This window comes from Chiloscyllium plagiosum, chromosome 28 (assembly GCF_004010195.1).
Source record: "Chiloscyllium plagiosum isolate BGI_BamShark_2017 chromosome 28, ASM401019v2, whole genome shotgun sequence".
Taxonomy (NCBI): domain Eukaryota; kingdom Metazoa; phylum Chordata; class Chondrichthyes; order Orectolobiformes; family Hemiscylliidae; genus Chiloscyllium; species Chiloscyllium plagiosum.
The window spans coordinates 5,482,223-5,499,534 of NC_057737.1; the positions used below are offsets into that span (position 1 = coordinate 5,482,223).

At 40.0% G+C, this 17,312-nt stretch overlaps 1 protein-coding gene across 5 annotated transcripts in view; it reads right to left on the reverse strand.

Moving 5' to 3' along the window:
- LOC122563898 overlaps positions 1-17,312 on the reverse strand; it is a 65,568-nt gene that overhangs the window by 32,638 nt on the left and 15,618 nt on the right. For all 5 annotated transcript variants that reach the window (XM_043718119.1, XM_043718118.1, XM_043718116.1 and 2 more), the window contains exons 2-4: positions 15,846-16,002; positions 8,007-8,153; positions 1,780-1,894 (exon numbers count right to left, since the gene is read on the reverse strand). In XM_043718119.1, coding sequence (XP_043574054.1) covers positions 1,780-1,894; positions 8,007-8,153; positions 15,846-15,926 — 343 coding nt within the window. In that variant the 5' untranslated portion in view covers positions 15,927-16,002. The remainder of the gene's footprint in view (positions 1-1,779; positions 1,895-8,006; positions 8,154-15,845; positions 16,003-17,312) is intronic.

The window sequence follows — 17,312 nt, forward strand, 5'->3', positions numbered from 1 at the left end:
TTTTCTGCTATATTCAATGATAAAATGTTAGTTACCACCAACATTATAACTCAACACACCTGATTTTCATATTTTTATCTTCAATGTATAAATCAATGCAGCACTCATTGGAAGTTACTGTATTTTTGATGCAGCAGTATGAGTTATACGGTTAAAAATTTATTGAAATACTTATCTCAGAATTACTAATTTTATACAATTGAGGCGAATAGGGATACTTGTCTGTGACAAACCATTTCTTCTTTTTCTCATCAGCATTAGTAAGATCCCACAAAGAGCACTGAAATAAATTCCTAATTCAACTGTTTTAGTGATTTTGGTTGAGGAATAAATACTATCAGGGCAAGAAGAAATATATCTATTCACTTAGCATAGTGTCATGGGAACTTTTACATAAACCTGAGGGAGCAGATAGAAGATGATATCTTTGCTCATACTGAATCCCTAATTATTTGATTATCAGCTAAGATTATGTACTCATGTTCTGAAGTGGAATTTCAACTCACTACTTTTTGATTCGGAAACAAGAATACCAAGGTATCACAGTTAAATAAGTGCAAGCAAATGAGGCATATATAAAAGAGAATGAAAGGAGAAACAATTGTTTTGTCAATGATACTTCATATCTGACTGCTAGGAGAACCACAAAAAAAGATCCAGGATAACTACATATAGTTTTCCCCACTTCTTGTGGGAAAGTACCTGGCATCCACTCAATACCTTAATGGGACTGCAGCTACAATAGCAAGCTCACTCATTACAATGTTGAAAGTGAGAAGACTTACATTAAATTGAGTCTTTCATGACCAACAGCATTCCCAAAATGCTTTACAGCTAATTAAGTACTTCTGAACTGTAGTTGTTATTGTAGGAAACCCAGCCATTAATTTGAATACAGTAAAGAGTGAAGCAAAATGGCCTGATTATCCATTTTTTTGGATGTCAAGACCACTTTTAGAATACTGCGTACAATTCTAGTCACCCCTCTTTGGAAAGATATTGTTAAACTTGAGAAGGTGCAGAAAAGAATTACAGGGATGTTTGATTAGATTAGATTAGATTCCCTGCAGTATGGAAACAGGCCCTTCGGCCCAACAAGTCCACACCCACTCTCCAAAGAGTAACCCACCCAGACCCATTCTCCTACCCTGCATGTACCCCTGACGTGTGTGTGTGTGTGTGTGTGTGTGTGTGTGTGTGTGTGTGTGTGTGTGTGTGTGTGTGTGTGTGTGTGTGTGTGTGTAGTCTTAAAAACAACCTGAGGGGGTAACTTTTTCACACCGAGTGGTGACTGTATGGAACAAGCTGCCAGAGGAAGTGGTGGAGGCAGGTACAATTACAAAATTTAAAAGGAATGTGGACGGGTATCTGAATAGGAAGGGTTTAGAAGGATATGGACCAAATGCTAGCAAATGGGACTCGGTCAGATTGGGATGTTTGGTCGGTGCAGACAAGTTGAACCAAAGGGTCTGTTTCCGTGTTGTATACTCTATGACATAGCCTGGACAATAAAGTAAAGTAGAATATTCTTGAAAATATGCCATAGCTTTTTTATGCTCATTTGTGAGACAGATAGTTTAGCATCTCTACAATAATGCAGACATTATGAATTTTTAGTTGTGTAATCTTGTCATACCATCTCTTCATGCACAGTGATAGAAAAGCTCATAACTATAGCCACAGCAAGTTTGGCAGAGATTCTGCTAGCCCTAATAATATAATAAACTACATTAGCATTAGGTATAAACTGTTGCAGGAGATTTGACTCCATAGTATCACCTGGATTTCTTTGGCAGCCACACTGTTTGGCTACCTTCATCAGCATATCTTGTAGCCAAACTCGAGTACTCTGTAGCTGATGCTCACATTGGCTAGCAGTCATGTTGGGTGGTTGCTGTTTTAGAGGAAGACACAAAGACAGAGTTGAAAAATTATTTGTTTGCAGTCCAAAACTCTGGAAAATTAGAAATTATGAAGAATACTGAATAGCATTTCAAAAAATATTAAGCTCTTAATTAAAATTGTGAATGCTAACTCTACACCATGAAAAATGGCTTCAAGAAGATACTTGAATCTAAAATTAAACTCTATGAACATTTTAAATATTAAATACATTTGTTTGAAATTCCTTTACTATTTTAAACTCATTTATATAAGTATTCCATCATATAATAACAAAGGAATCGCATAAAACACTTATTCATTAATATTTTAAAAACATAACACCTCATCTTCTGCCTAGACATCTTACATTCTTCATGACTCATCACTCAATTTAATAAAAAAAACAAAAGTACTGCAGATGCTGGAAAAGCTCAGCAGGTATGGCAGCATTGGGGAGAGAAATCAGAGTTGACGCTTTGAGTCGAGTGACCTTTCTTTAGAACAGGATTTCTCCGAATTTAACAATTTCTGAACATGGACCGCCCTCTCCCTTGTTTGTTCTCTTCCCCAGATGTCGAGGTCCTGTCCTGTCCTTTTTGGGTTGCTTCCAGCACGGACAACTCATTTTCAAACATTTACCCCATCCACCTGTTATCTCTCTCTTGGTTTATCATTTGCAATCTCTTTATCACCCTATTCTTTCTCTCTCTCTTTCTCCCTATATCAGCACCGTGTCCATGTCTGGTATTCTGTTCACATCCAATCATTAGCATAAATTCAGCTCTAATGAAGGGTCACTGCACTCAAAATGTCAACTGTTTTCTCCCTACAGATGCTGCCAGATAAGGCTGTGTTTCTCCAGCACTCTCTTGTTTCAGATTTGCAGTTTTTTGTGTTTAAACATAAGTCACCTGAGTTCTACTGTATGATCATTGTAAGTTAAAATGAGATAACAGTAAAAATGTTGCTAATTGCTATTTATACTATACTTAATTAGCATTAAGCATTGAATAATTCTTCACCCAAATCGACTACATTACGTCTCCATATATATTTTCACTAATTTTAAAAATCCTGCATATTAATCAGATTATTAGACCATAGGATATGGGAGCAGATTAGGTCATCAGCCCATCGAGTCTGCTCTGCCATTCGATCATGGCTGATAGATTTCTCAACCCCATTCTCCTGCCTTCTCTCCATAACCCTTGATCCCCTTACTAATCAAGAACATATCTATTTCTGTCTTAACACCCTCAATGACTTGGCATCCACAGCCCTCTGTAATAATGAACTCCACAGTTTCCTCACCATCTGGCTGAAGAAATTTCTTTTCATCTCAGTTTTAAAGGGTTGTTCTTCACCCTGAGGCTGTGCCCTCAGATCCTTGTGTCTTCTACTAACGGAAATATCTTCACCATGTCCATTCTATTTGGGCCTCTCAGTATTCTGTCTGTTTCAATCAGATCCACCTTCATCCTTCAAAATAACCATTGAATACAGACCCAGAATCCTCAACTGCTTTTCATATGACAAGTCATTCATCCTGGGATCATTCTTGCAAACCTCTTATGAATCCTCTCCAATGCCTGAACATCTTTCCTTAGATTTGGGGCCCACCACTGCTCACAATATTCCAAATGCAGTCTGAGCAACGTGTTTATAGCCTCAGCAGTACATCGCTGCTCTTGTTTTCTCGGCCTCTTGAAATGAATGCATTTGCCTTCCTAACTGCCAACTGAACCTGCATATTAATCTTAAGAGAATTGTGAATTGGGACTCCCAAGTGCCTTTGCACTTCAGATTTCAAAGCCTTTCTCTGTTTAGAAAATAGTCGACATCTCCAATCTTCTTACCAAAATGCATAACCACACACTTTGCCATATTGTATTCCACCTGCCACTTCTTTGCCCACTCGCCTCACATGTCTAAGTCATTCTGCAGCCATCCTGCTGCCTCAACATTATCTATTCTTCCATCTCTCTTTGTGTTATCCGAAAACTCAGCAACAATGTCCTCAATTGCTTCATCCATATTCCTAATGTTTAATATGAATTGTTGTGGTCACAATGCTGGTCCCTGTAGAGGTCCACTAGTTTAGAAGACCCTTTTATCCCTACTCTCTTCCTTCTGTCAGTCAGCCAATCCTCTAGCTATGCCAGTACCTTACCCCTAATACCATGGGCTCTTATCTTATTTAGCAGCCTCCTGTGCGATACCTTGTTAAAGGCCTTCTGGAATTCCAAATAGTTCACATCCACTGGCTATCCTTTGTCCAACATGTTCATTACCTCCTCAAGGAATTCTAACAGGTTTGTCAGACATGATCTCCCCCTTGACAAAGCCGTACTGACTGAGCTCTATTTTACCAGCACTGTGCAATCTCATCCTTAATAATGGACTCTAAAATCTTAACAACAAACAAGGTCAGACCAACTGGCCGACCATTTCATATCTTCCTCCTCCCTCCCTCCCTTTTTAAACAGGAGTGTTACATTAGCCACTTTCCATTCCTCCAGTACCCTCCTTGACTCCAGTGATTCTTGAAAGAGCACCAACAACGCCTCTACAATCTTCTCAGCTAGCACCTTCAGAACACTGGGGTGTAGTCTATTAGGTGCAGATGGTCTACCAACTTTAGATTTTTCAGCTTATCCAATACCTTCTCCTTACTGCCACACTCATTGCTGACCTCTGACTCTTTTGAAGTTCTGGTATGTAGCTGATTTCTTCCAATGTGAAAACTGATGCAAAGTAACTATTTAGCTCCTACATTACTACTTCTCCAGCATCATTTCCAGCAGGCCAATGTACACTCTTGCTTCGCTCTTACCTTTTAGATATCTGAAAAAACTCTTGCTATCTCCTTTTATATGACATGCTGTAAAGGAATACCTCTCTGGACATTAATGTAATATTAAAGAGTTAGACTGCAAAGCTGAACATTCTGAAAGTGGTTGGGGGCGCCATTCTGTCTCAGATAGCATGCAGGAATGTGGATGATTATCCATTGTAATTCACACTTCATTTAGACAAGCCATAGCAAGACTCTCTTGCTATTATCAAATTAAACTATCATTCAATCCCTTCCATTCAGAAATGCTTTCTCGCCATTCCCTGAAGGTAGGTATGTCGCGCCTGCATTGTTTTAGGGAATCACTGAGTCAGGAAATCGACTGCATAACGATTCCCCAGGATTAGAGCATTTACATTTACATTATCTCTGAGGATGATCTCATCCTACCATTGCACCTGGGTTAACGTGTTTGTGAGGGAGTGACTGGGGGTTGTCTTGAATGGCATGTGACTATGGGGCAGCGACCAGAGTATCTGTGAGCATGGTCAACTTACCTGTATAAAGGGGATGTGTTTTCTTTGTTCAGTGCCTCACTTTGACCCAACTTTGCATGCCTGTGAAGAGGGTCAAAAGGGGGTCACCTAGCTTGTACAATCTTTAATAAATTTTAGTTGGTGTGTGCAAATTGCATCTTGTGTCTGAAACCTCGGGAAAAGAACCTAACAAAGCTAGCTTATTCTCATATTTCATTTTCTTCCCATATCTTTCAATTATCTTCTGCTGTTTTTTAAAGGCTTCCCAATCCTCTGGATTCTCATTAACCTTCACCAAGTTGTTTGCTTTCCCTTTTGATTTTATGCGGTCTCTAACTTCCCTTGCCTCATCCTTCCCTTAATGTTTCTTCTTCCTTGGAATTAATTTCTGCTGTGCCTCCTGAATTACCCCTAGAAACTTCTGCCATTGCTGCTCCACAGTCTTCCCTGCTCGGTGTCTTTTCCATTCAATCCTGGCCAGCTCCTCCCTCATGTCATTGTAGTTACCTTATAATAGTGTTAGATCTAATTCAATCTTCTGCCTCCCAAACTGCTGGATGAATCCTATCATTTAATAGATATTGCCTTCTCGGGGTTCCTTCACCTTCAACTCCCTAATCAAGTCTGCCTCATTACAAATCACTAAATCCAGAATTGCCTGTTCCCAAGCAGGCTCTACCACAAACTACTCCAACAAAAATCTCATTGACATTCCACAGATTGCTTTTCTTGAGATCCGCTACCAACCTGATATTCCCAGTCAACCTAAAGTCCCCCATGATTATTACAATCGTGCCTTTTTTACATGCCTTTTCTGTCTCCTGATTTATTTTCTTCCCAACATCTGTCTACTGCTAGGAGGCTTGTATACAACTCCCATCACGACCTTTTTTCTTTTGTGGTTCCTCAAATCTACCATACAGATGCTACACCTTCTGTCTCTATATCATTTCTTATGATCAATTTAATTTCATTTCTTACCAATAAGGCAACCCTGCCCTTCTGCCTGTCCTTTCTATAGGAGGTCTATCCTTGGATATTTCGTTTCCAGCCCTGATCCCCATACAGCCATGCCTCTGTGATACCCTCAACATCATTCTGCCAATTCCAATCCACGGCATGAGATCATTTAACTTGTTTCGTATACTGCATCCATTTGAGTACAACACCCTCAGTCCTGCGTTAACTTTCACTTTCTCATAACTGTCCGTTTATCTGCAGTGCCTGAAGTTAGATTCCTGATCCTTTCCATTCTCCCAGTCTTATTTCTCGTTCTGGAAACTTTAACCTCTGCTGAGCCCAATCCTCCCTTAAGTCTTTCCATAACTTTCCAAGCAACTAAACCATCCATCCCAATATTTAGTTTAAAGTCCTGACCACAGCCCTAGTTATGGGATTCACAAGGACTCTGGTCCCAGCATGATTCAAGTGGAGTCAGTACCATTGGAACAGCTCCCTCCTTCCCCCGTTCTGATGTCAATATCCCATCAATTCAAACACATTTCTCCCACACCAAACTTGCAGCCATTTGTTCATCTCTTTATTCTTGTTGACCCTGTGCCAACATACTCATGGTTCAGGTAATAATCTGGAGATTACTACCTTTTTGGTTCTGTTTTTTAATTTAGTCCCTGGCTGCTCAAATTCCTTCAGCAGAACCTCTTTCCTCTTTCTTCCTATATCGTTGGTACCTACTTGTAATTATAGATAATTGTAAAAGAAATTAAGTTTTTCACCATTTTGAACCAACTTCCTATGAGTCAAGCCACAACCTCTTATTAAAGGTTCTCTGGAAACTGACAAAATGATTAAGATTTAAGTAAAAATACATTTTATTACTCACCAGTATTGCACATTGGACTTTTTCAAAGGGAACAAAATTCTCAAAGGCACTGAAATTGCTATTGTAAAAGAACTATTGACGTTGACAGCCACTCTGGTATGTTGTTCAAATAGGTTCTTCAAGCAAAATGTTGATAAAGAGACCACATATTTTTCAATTTTTTGGGACTATAAATGGAAATGGTAGTTGGACTGTTATTAGAAAAATAGGAAAGTTTAGCAACCTGAAAGACAAGTATTCTATATTGTCAGTTAGCTTAGTTGGCTGGATGGCTGGTTTGCCAACAGCATAAGTTCAATTCTCACACTGATTGAAGTTACCATGAAGGACTCTCCTTTTCAACCTCTCTCCCCGCCCGGAGATGTGTTGACTCTCAAGTTAAACCACCTGCCAATCATCTCTCTCTAATGACAGAACAGCCCTATGTACTGTCAACCTGAATTGGTCCTTTGGTTAACTGTAAGCAATGTCATAGAAGATTCACTAAATATTATAAAGCTCCTGCCATTATTGAACAAAATACTTTTAAACTTCTATGGACAATCCCCTGGACTTTGGCTTCATAGAAATATAAAACTAAAAAACTGGTTAGCACTGTTGCCTCACAGCGCCAGAGACCCGGGTTCAATTCCCGCCTCAGGCGACTGACTGTGTGGAGTTTGCACATTCTCCCTGTGTCTGCGTGGGTTTCCTCCGGGTGCTCCGGTTTCCTCCCACAGTCCAAAAATGTGCAGGTTAGGTGGATTGGCCATGCTAAATTGCCCGTAGTGTTAGGTGAAGGGGTAAAAATGTAGGGGAATGGGTTTGGATGGGTTGCGCTTCGGCAGGTCGGTGTAGACTTGTTGGGCCGAAGGGCCTGTTTCCACACTGTAAGTAATCTAATCTAATCTAAAACATTCCTTAGATGCCTAATGTTTATATAAGATAGTCCTTTCCATGCTGTACTCACCAGTAAACTGGGCTGATCTGGATAGTTGCTGAAGTGCTTCTGTACATAAGGGATCCCCATTAGCTGGAAAATGATCTGTCTTTGCTCAGGATTCATCAAATGACCTTCAAGTTCATGAGCAAAAGCATGTTCTAATTTTTCACGTACCTGAGTTCAACAAAATGTAAAGCTCAACAATGTGAAGTATGGAACAAACTTTTACACAGAACCATCTGCTTTAAAATCAATTACAAAATTTTGTCCTCCATTTCTTTTAATGTTTAGCAATATCCTTTTTTTAAGAATAAGTCAGTGTATACAAACTTTAGTCTTTTGCGCTGTGAAGAAACTGTGCAAATATCATGCCACGAGAAATCTCACGTTTGTGTTTCACAGAACACAAAATGTATGCCTTTTTTTTTCTTTACTGCACTCAAGGGTCACACACCATATTTTATTAGAGATGCAAAAATATTGAAAACAATAAGGTAGATAGAAGCAAAGAGCTGAAAGATTATCAAGGGTAGGTGGAAATGTGGAATAGAGGTTACAATCAGATCTGCCATGATTTTATTGAATGGCAGAACAGGCTCAAGGGGCTGAATAGAATACTACTGATCCTTCTTCACATGCCTAAGGGTTTTTATTCCTCTATTTGTACTTAGCTTGCAAATGGCAGCTACAAATAGTCACTAACCCATTCCTCACACAAGGAAGAAATGTACCTTTAGTGGTGGGAAAAAGTTAGTGTCACAAGCTGGGGTTTTGTACAATTCATGCTGTTGCAAACTTAGGAGTCCTTTGTACCCATTGTGCCTGTGCTGGCTCTTTGAAAGAGCTATCCAACTTCATTCCCTGCACATTCTTATTTAACTATACATTGAATTTGCTTTTGAAAGTCACTATTGAACCTACATCTACTACCCTTTCAGGTAGTACATTCCAGAACACTACAACGCTCTACATGTAAGAATTTATCCTGATCTTCCTTCTGATTTATCTGCCAATTACAATACCTTAGATCTATGTCCTTTGGTTTCCAATCCTCCTGCCAGCCCAGTGGAAACAGTTTCACTTTATTTTGTTAATCAAAACTTCTTGTAATTTTTAAAAGCTCAGTGAGAACCATTGAGATTTACTGAGGGAACAGCTACATAAAACTGACAAAATAATGCAAACTCTCTTTCCAAGGCCTCTCTCTATATGCCACTAAACCTGGAACCACTACTAAATTTCCAGGTGGATATTTGTCCAATCCTAACCATCCTTGAAGAGGTGATGCTGGTGAATTGCTTTCTTGAACCACCAGAGGTACACCCATAGTGCTGCTAGAAAAGGATTTCCAGGATTTTGATCCATTGACAGTGAAGGAACATCAATATAGTTCCAAGTTGTACATGTTTTCTAATCAACTTGTTCACCTCCGCAGCAGGTGGGACTTGAATCTGGGCTCAGAGACAGGGCCACTATCACTGTACCACAGAGCCAAGTTATAATGTCTTGGGATCCACAATCTTCAGCTGCTTCTCAATTACATTCCCTCCATCATAGGTCAGAAATGGGGATGTTCACTGATGATTCTGCAATCTTCAGCTGTATTAGAGACACAAGGGTCAGGCATTGACCATCTCCAATGAAAGAATCTAAGCATTGCTCATTGAATTTGATGTAATTCCATAACTGAAAGCACCATAATGAACATCCAGAGGTTACTATTGACCAGGAACTGAACCAGACAAGCTTACAAGAGCAGGTCAGAGACTAGGAATCCTGCAGCAAGTACCTCAAATCCTGACTCAACAAAGCCTCTTGACTTTCTGCAAAGCACAAATAAGGAGTGGGATGGATTACTCCCCACATGCCTGAATGAGTGCAGCTCCAACAGCATTCAAGAAGCATGACACCATCCAGGACAAAACAGCCAACTTGATTGGCACCACATCCACATTCACTCCCTTCACCACCAACACACAGTAGCAGCAGTATGTACCACCTACTAGATGCATTGTAGAAATTCACCAAGTCTCCACAGACAGCACTTTCCAAACCCATGATCACTTCCATCTGGGAGGACAAGATCAACAGAAACATGGGAACACTGCTATCTGCAAATTTCCCTTCAAGCCACTGAGAAATTTATCATCACATAGAAATTTAGAAATCCTGACTTCGAAATTTATCACCATTCCTTCAGTGTCACTGAGTCAAAATCTTGGAACTCCCTCGCCAATGGCGAAATGGATTGCAGTAATTCAAGAAGATAAGACTAGGGAAGTAATCTCTGGATTACTCCTGGTGCCAAGTGCTAAGGAGAGTTGGAATAAGAAGATAGGAGGTGGTGAAGAGACAGACTTTTGGATCATTGGGATTACTTCTGGGGCAGAAGTGACCTGTACAAAAGGGACGGTGAGATATTCTGGCAGGGAGATTTGCTATAATTACTTGGGAGGGTTTAAACTAGTATGGCAGGGGTCCATGACCCTAAATAGTAGTGACACAACAGAGAAGGTTGAAAAGGTACAGAAGTTATTTGGTATTGTGGGAAAACATTTAAAAATGCCTGATGGGAAAATTGGCCATACTCTTGGATTATAGATCAATAAGTTAAAAAGACCGTAGCAAAAGGTCAGATACAGCATTCATGACACAGGCTGAATGTACACAAAATCTGCAACCTTGGTAAACTTCAGTAATCTTCTTAATGGCTCCTTGCATATTTTGAACTGCAGATTTTAGCCTAAACAAAACGTCCATACACAGAAACAAAGTTGTGGAATTTGTGAATGATTGATGTTTCGGATTTGTCACTTCTCAGCATATTTTAAGGGCATATAAATGTTATACTTTTCTTTGTAAAGGTGCAAAAACGTGAAGAGCTTGTGATCTTTTGATTTCTCCCTCTCTTATGTTGTTAAGCCAAAAAAAAGCTGCATGTGGTGTTTCTTTTAAAAAAGACTGAATGTTTTTCAGTTCAAGGTTGTTTTAGAATCTTTGTCCAAGTGTTGAGTTTGCTGTCACAGATTCATACTAATTAAAATCCAATTCAACAGTTAGAACATAAGAACACTTTGAAAATTGCTTTGAATGTCTTTCACTGTTTGTCAATTGTCCCACCGTAAAGTCTTTGCTTCCAGTCTACTTTAGCCAACTTCTCCCTCATCCTATTGTAGACTCCCTTGTTTAAACACAGGACCCTAGTATTGGATTTTACCTTTACAGTTTACAAATGTATTCTAAATCCAACCATACTCTGATCGTTCCTTCCAAGAGGATCCCTAACTGTGACATTATTAATTATTCTTGCCTCATTACACAGGACCAGATCTAAGATAGCTTGTTCCCTCATCAGTTCCATTACATACTGTTCAAGAAAACTATAAATTCAATGAACTCCTCCTCAAGGCTATCCTGACCGACCTAGTTTGACCAATCGACATGTAGATTAAAGGGAGATAGTTGGATAGACAAGGTAGGCAAGAGTGTGACAGAGAATGAGGAAAGACTGATGAATTACAATGTACTTACTTCAATGCAAGAGGCATGACAATTAAAGCAGATGAACTCAGGGCATGGATAGGAACATGGGAGATCATAGCTCTTAGAGAAACATGGTTGACAGAGAGATTGGCACTCAATGTTTCGGGGTACAGATACTATAGGAAGGATAGAAGGGAAGTCAAGACAGGAGCGGGAGTGATTATTTTGATTAGGGAAAACATCACGGCAGTACCTAGGGAGGATATTCCTGAGGGATTGTCCAGTGTAGCTATATGGTTGGAATTGAGAAATAAAAAGGAATGGGATTGTAATGTAGACCCTCCCCCCCAATAGTCAGCAGGAAATTGAGGACCAAATATGTAGGGAGATCACAGATAGCTGTAAGAATACTGTAATAGGATTGTAATAGTGGGGGATTTTAACTTTCCAAACATAGACTGGGATTGCCATAACATTAAGGGCTTAGATAGGGAGGAACTTGTTAAGTGTGTTCAAGAAAACTTTCTCAAACCTACTAGAGAAGGGGTAAAAACTTGACCTCCTTTTGGGAAATAAAACAGAGCAAGTGACTGAGATGCTAATGGGGAACATTTTGGGGCCACTAATCATATTTTATTAGCTTTAAAAGGAGCTAATAAAGGAGAGACCTGACCTAAAAGTTAAAGTTCTAAACTGTGGTAGGGTCATTTTTGACAGTATTAGGCAAGACCTTTCAAAAGTTGATTGGGAGAGACTATTCACGGGGAAAGTCACTGTTGGAAAGTGGGAGACCATCATAAGTGAGATCACAAGAGTTCAGGGACAGCGTGTTCCTGTTAGTGTGAAGGGAAAGGCTGGCAGGAGTAGGGAATACTGGTTGACTGGCATATATCAGGTATAGACAGCTGGGACCAAATGAATCCTTTGAGGAGTATAGCGTCGAGAGTGTGGTGCTAGAAAAGCACAGCAGGTCAGGCAGCATCCGAGGAGCAGGAGAATCGACGTTTCAGGCATGAGACCTTTGTGCTTTTCCAGCACCACACTCTTGACTGTGATCTCCAGCATCTTCAGTCCTCATTTTCTCCTAGGAGTACAAGGTGTGTAGGAGTATACTTAAGAGGGAAATCAGGATGGGAAGAAAGGGACATGAGATAGCTTGGCAGATAAGGTAAAGGAGAATCCAAAGATCTTCTATAAGTATATTAAGGGCTAAAGAGTAACTAGGGAGAGAATAGGATTTCTTAAAGATCAATGAGGTCATCAAGTTGTGTGGAATCACAGGAGATGTGTGAGATCCTAAGTGAATATTTCACATCAGAACTTACCATGGAGAAAGACATGATAGCTAGGGAATTCGATGAAATAAATAATGGTGTTTTGAAAAGAGTCCACAGTTCAGAAGGCGGAAGAGCTGGAGGTCTTAAAATGCATAAAGGTAGATATGTCCCTGGGACCTGATCAAATGTAGCCCAGGACATTGTGGGAAATGAGAAGAAATTACAGGGCCCCTAGCAGAGATATTTGTACAATCGACAGTCGTGGATGAGATGTCAGTGACTGGTGGGTGGCTAATGTTGTGTTGTGTCTTTATTTAAGAAAGGCATTACAGACAAGTGAGCCTGATGTCACTGGTGAATGTTGAGGGGATTCTGAAAAACATGATCCTCATGCATTCAGAAAGGCAAGAACTGATTTTGAATAGTCAGCATGGCTTTGTGAAACTCACGTTTCACAAACTTGACTGAGTTTTTTGAAGAGATGACCGATAAGGTAAAACAAGACAGAGTGGCAGACATTGTCTATGTAGACTTTAATAAAGCCTTCAACAAGGTTCTGCATTTAGAATGGTTAGTAAGTCAAATCAGATGGGATCCAAACAGCGTGAGCTAAGTGCATACAAATTGGCTTTACGGGAGGAGACAGAGGGCAATGGTAGAGGGCTGTTGTTCAGACTAGAGATCTGTGACCAGCAATGTGCCACAAGGATCGGTGCTGGGTCAACTGTTGTTTGTCATTTATAGAAACAATTTGGATGAAAATATAGGAAGCATGATCACTAAGTTTGCAGATGACACCTAAGTTGGTGACACAGTGGGCAGTGGAGAAGATTTTCTAAGAGTACAACGGGAACTTGATCAACTGGGCCAGTGGTCCGAAGAATGGCAGATAAAGCTTCATTTAGATAAATGCGAGGTGTTGCAGTTTGGTAAGACAAAGAGTCCACATTTCAGGGCTGGACTTAGTTAATGGTAGGGTCCTGGGGAACAGAGATACCTAAGATACCTAAGGGTTCAGGTATACAGTTCCTTCAAAGTAGTGTCATAGGTAGACAAAGTGGCGAAGAAGGTGTTTAGCCCGTTTGCCCTCATCGGTCATAGCATTGAGTACAGCAGTTGGGACGTCATGTTACAGCTGTACAAGACATTGGTAAGATATTTGGAGTGCTGTGTACAATTCTGGTCGCCCTACTATATGCAGGATGTTGTTAAACTTGAAAGGGTTCAGAAAAGATTTACAAGTACATTACTGAGACCAGAAGGTTTGAGTTATAAGGGCAGGCTGCATAGGTTGGGATTCTTTTTCGCATGGAATGTAGGAGGCTGAGAGGTGACCTTATGGAGGTTTATAAAATCATGAGGAGCATAGATAAGATGAATTGCCAAGATCTTTTCACAGGGTAGGGGAGTCAAAAACCGGCAAGCATAGGATTAAGGTGAGAAGGGAAAGAGTTAAAAGGTCCTGAGGGGCATCTTTTTCATACAGAGTGTGCTGAATATATGGAACGAGCTGCCAAATGAAGTGATAGAGGGGAGTATAATTATATCATTTACAAGACACTTGGACAGGTACGTGGATAGGAAAGGTATAGAGGAACATGGGCCAAACACAGACAAATGGGACTAGTTTAGTTTAGGAAACCAGGTTGTCATGGTTGAGCTGGGCAGAAGGGTCTGTTTCCATGTTGTATGACTCTATACCTCACCATCAGCTTCTGAACGGCAATTGGGTTGGGCAATAAATGCTAGCCTAGCCATTGACACCCACATCCTGTACATTAATTTTAAAAAGTAGTTAGGATAGAGTGTGGCTTTGAGAGTAACCTGCACGTGATGACATTCCTATGTTTCTTTTGCACTTGTTCAAGATGGTAGAGGTCATATGTTTGGAAGGGGCTGTTGAAGGAGACTCGTTGAGTTGCTGCTCTATATCTTGTATATGGTATATGCTGTTAGACTATGCATTGGTGGTATATGGAGTTAATGTTTAGATTGGTGGATAGGGCACTGATCCGACCAATGGCTTTGTCTTGAATTGTGTTGAGCTTCTTGAATGTTCTTGGAATCACACATCCAGGAAAGTGGAGATTACTCTATCACACTGCTGACTCATGCCTTGTTGATGACGAACAGTGGATGAGTTACTTGCTACACAACCTCCAGCCAAATGACTGGAATGCTCTTACATCTGCAATATTAAATGGCTGGTCCAGTTGGGAATCCACTAATCCAAATAACCAAATCAAACAAAATTAATATAAACAGTCCCTTTGGGACAGAGTAGAGAAAATCAAATTGTCAAAAGGAAAGTTATCAAATGTAAATCAAGACATCACTTTGTGGTATAATGAGACAAGCCAGCTGATGCAGTGGTGATCTTTCACAGAGGGCACTATTTAGTTTCTGCACAATGATAACCCCCAGGATATTGACAAGGTAAATTCAGCTATGATAACACTACTGAATGTCAAGAGGAGGTAGCTAAATATTCTCTTGTTGAAGTTGCTCATTACCTAGCAATGTGGTGAATGGTGACAATGATTTCCTTCAACTTTGCTCTTGGGAAGCTAGATGACATTTTGGTTTATAAGAGTGATATGGCCTGTAGTGTACAATCTATTACTGCTCTGCTACTAAGGAAGGGTTATTCCTACACCTGGCCTGAGGCCACATCTAAGGGTTGTCTATTGAAGGGTATTCAGACTAGAAGGTGAAATAAACATCTGCAGGTAAGAAAGGAACATCTGGGAAGTGATTGCCTTTTTTTGTTTGAATATTTTGAAGCTTTTTAACAGGTAGATTCAGCCTATGCACGGTAAGGTGGACCAATAACTGAAGGGAGATATTCCCAGACATACTGCCAGGTACACCAGATTGCCTGGATACAGAAAATTAGGAAGTCCATCACAGAGTGCCACTGTCGGACATCCTTCAGATTTCCCTCCATTTAAATGGCATTTCTTTACATACAGGTGCTCTAACCATTAGTATTTTCCAGCATTCACCATATATCCTGATGTAAATCCAGGAGATTTCTCCCTATGATTAAATACTCCTTTCATGCTTCATAGAGATTTATGAATTATGAAATCCAGTAATGTCTTACCTTGTGCCATGGTCTCCCGGGCAATAATGTTGCTTGGAGACTAGAGTCCAGCCAATCCACATTGAAAGGATGATAATTCATGGTAAATCCCTGATGATATTCAGAGTTTCTTGAGATATTGAACTGCTATCAATGATTTTTAAAGTCCAAATGTCAACTGCAACATAAACAATAACCTCCTGACAAGTTAGTCTAGTTTCATGAAATGCTATACAGTAGATCTTCAAAATAAATGACACTTGGCAACAGTATCAACATAATACACAAATTATGAAAAGCCACTTGAAACCATTTTATTTTTGCAACTTTTTTTATATTTTGGCTCAGGTATCTACTTGCAGAATACCTCAATTAAATGGTCACTTGTCATTGTGCGCAGTGTGATAGTACAAGCTGATAGGCCTTTTACCTATAAGGATATTACAGCCAACACTGAATTTGCTTTTGCCCAACATTCACGTGAAAATTTCACAGGATAGCAACTTCCTCCATTGGGATAATAGGTGTACCGAGGAAATGGTTCAACAAACTATAATAACTTGCATTCATGTAACGCCTCTAAGATACACAAAACACCACTGACACACATAAAGATACATTAGAACATGCAAGTTTAAAGGAACATGTTAAAACAGACAAATATATTGAGATTTAGAGAGGGAATTCCAGAGCTTAGCACAGAAGCAGCTGAAGGTTCTGTGTCAATGGCGGAGTAATGAGAATCCAGGATCTGCAAGTGGCCACAATTGGAAGTATGCAGAGAGATTAGAGGGTTGTGGACGGGTGGATGTTATAGAGATAAGGAGAATAAGGAGCCAGGTTTGAGCAGACTCTGCGGTTTCAAATGAAGTGTTCCTCTATCCCTGGATTTTGTTTCAAAAGTTTGGTCATTGACCGTATTGTTGACACTCAATATTAAGCCTATGCACAAGGAGCTTTGTTTGGGCAACAGTCATGGTAGAATGAAAACTACTATGCGAAAACAAAGCCTACCTATATTTACCCAATGGACGTTGTGCCCTAATATACATCTTACCACTTTTTACCCTCCACCATGAAGTACCTGAAGTAAATGATGAATGGAATGCCCACTAATATGCAAATCAGTACAGAACAAAAGTAGAGGAAAAACAAAACAGGACTTACACAATGTCTTCCATCAACAAACCTGGTGGTCCAGGTTGCTGGGAGATCTTATTCCTGGCTGGGGTGTTGAAATGGCCCTAGATCAGGTAAGTGACCTTGCATATGACATCGAAAAACTTGCCAACTCAACTGCCCATGCTCTGAATCTGGTGATCAAAGAGTTACAGGAGACCCAGATGATGACGCTACAGAATCGGTTAGTGCTAGATTTCCTCCTTGCTAAAGAAGGAGGCGCTTGTTCAGTCATTGGCCAAAGGTTCTTAATTATCTCATCTTTCCTGGCCATACTTTTTTGCTAATGTGCAGCAAATGTGTTCTGTA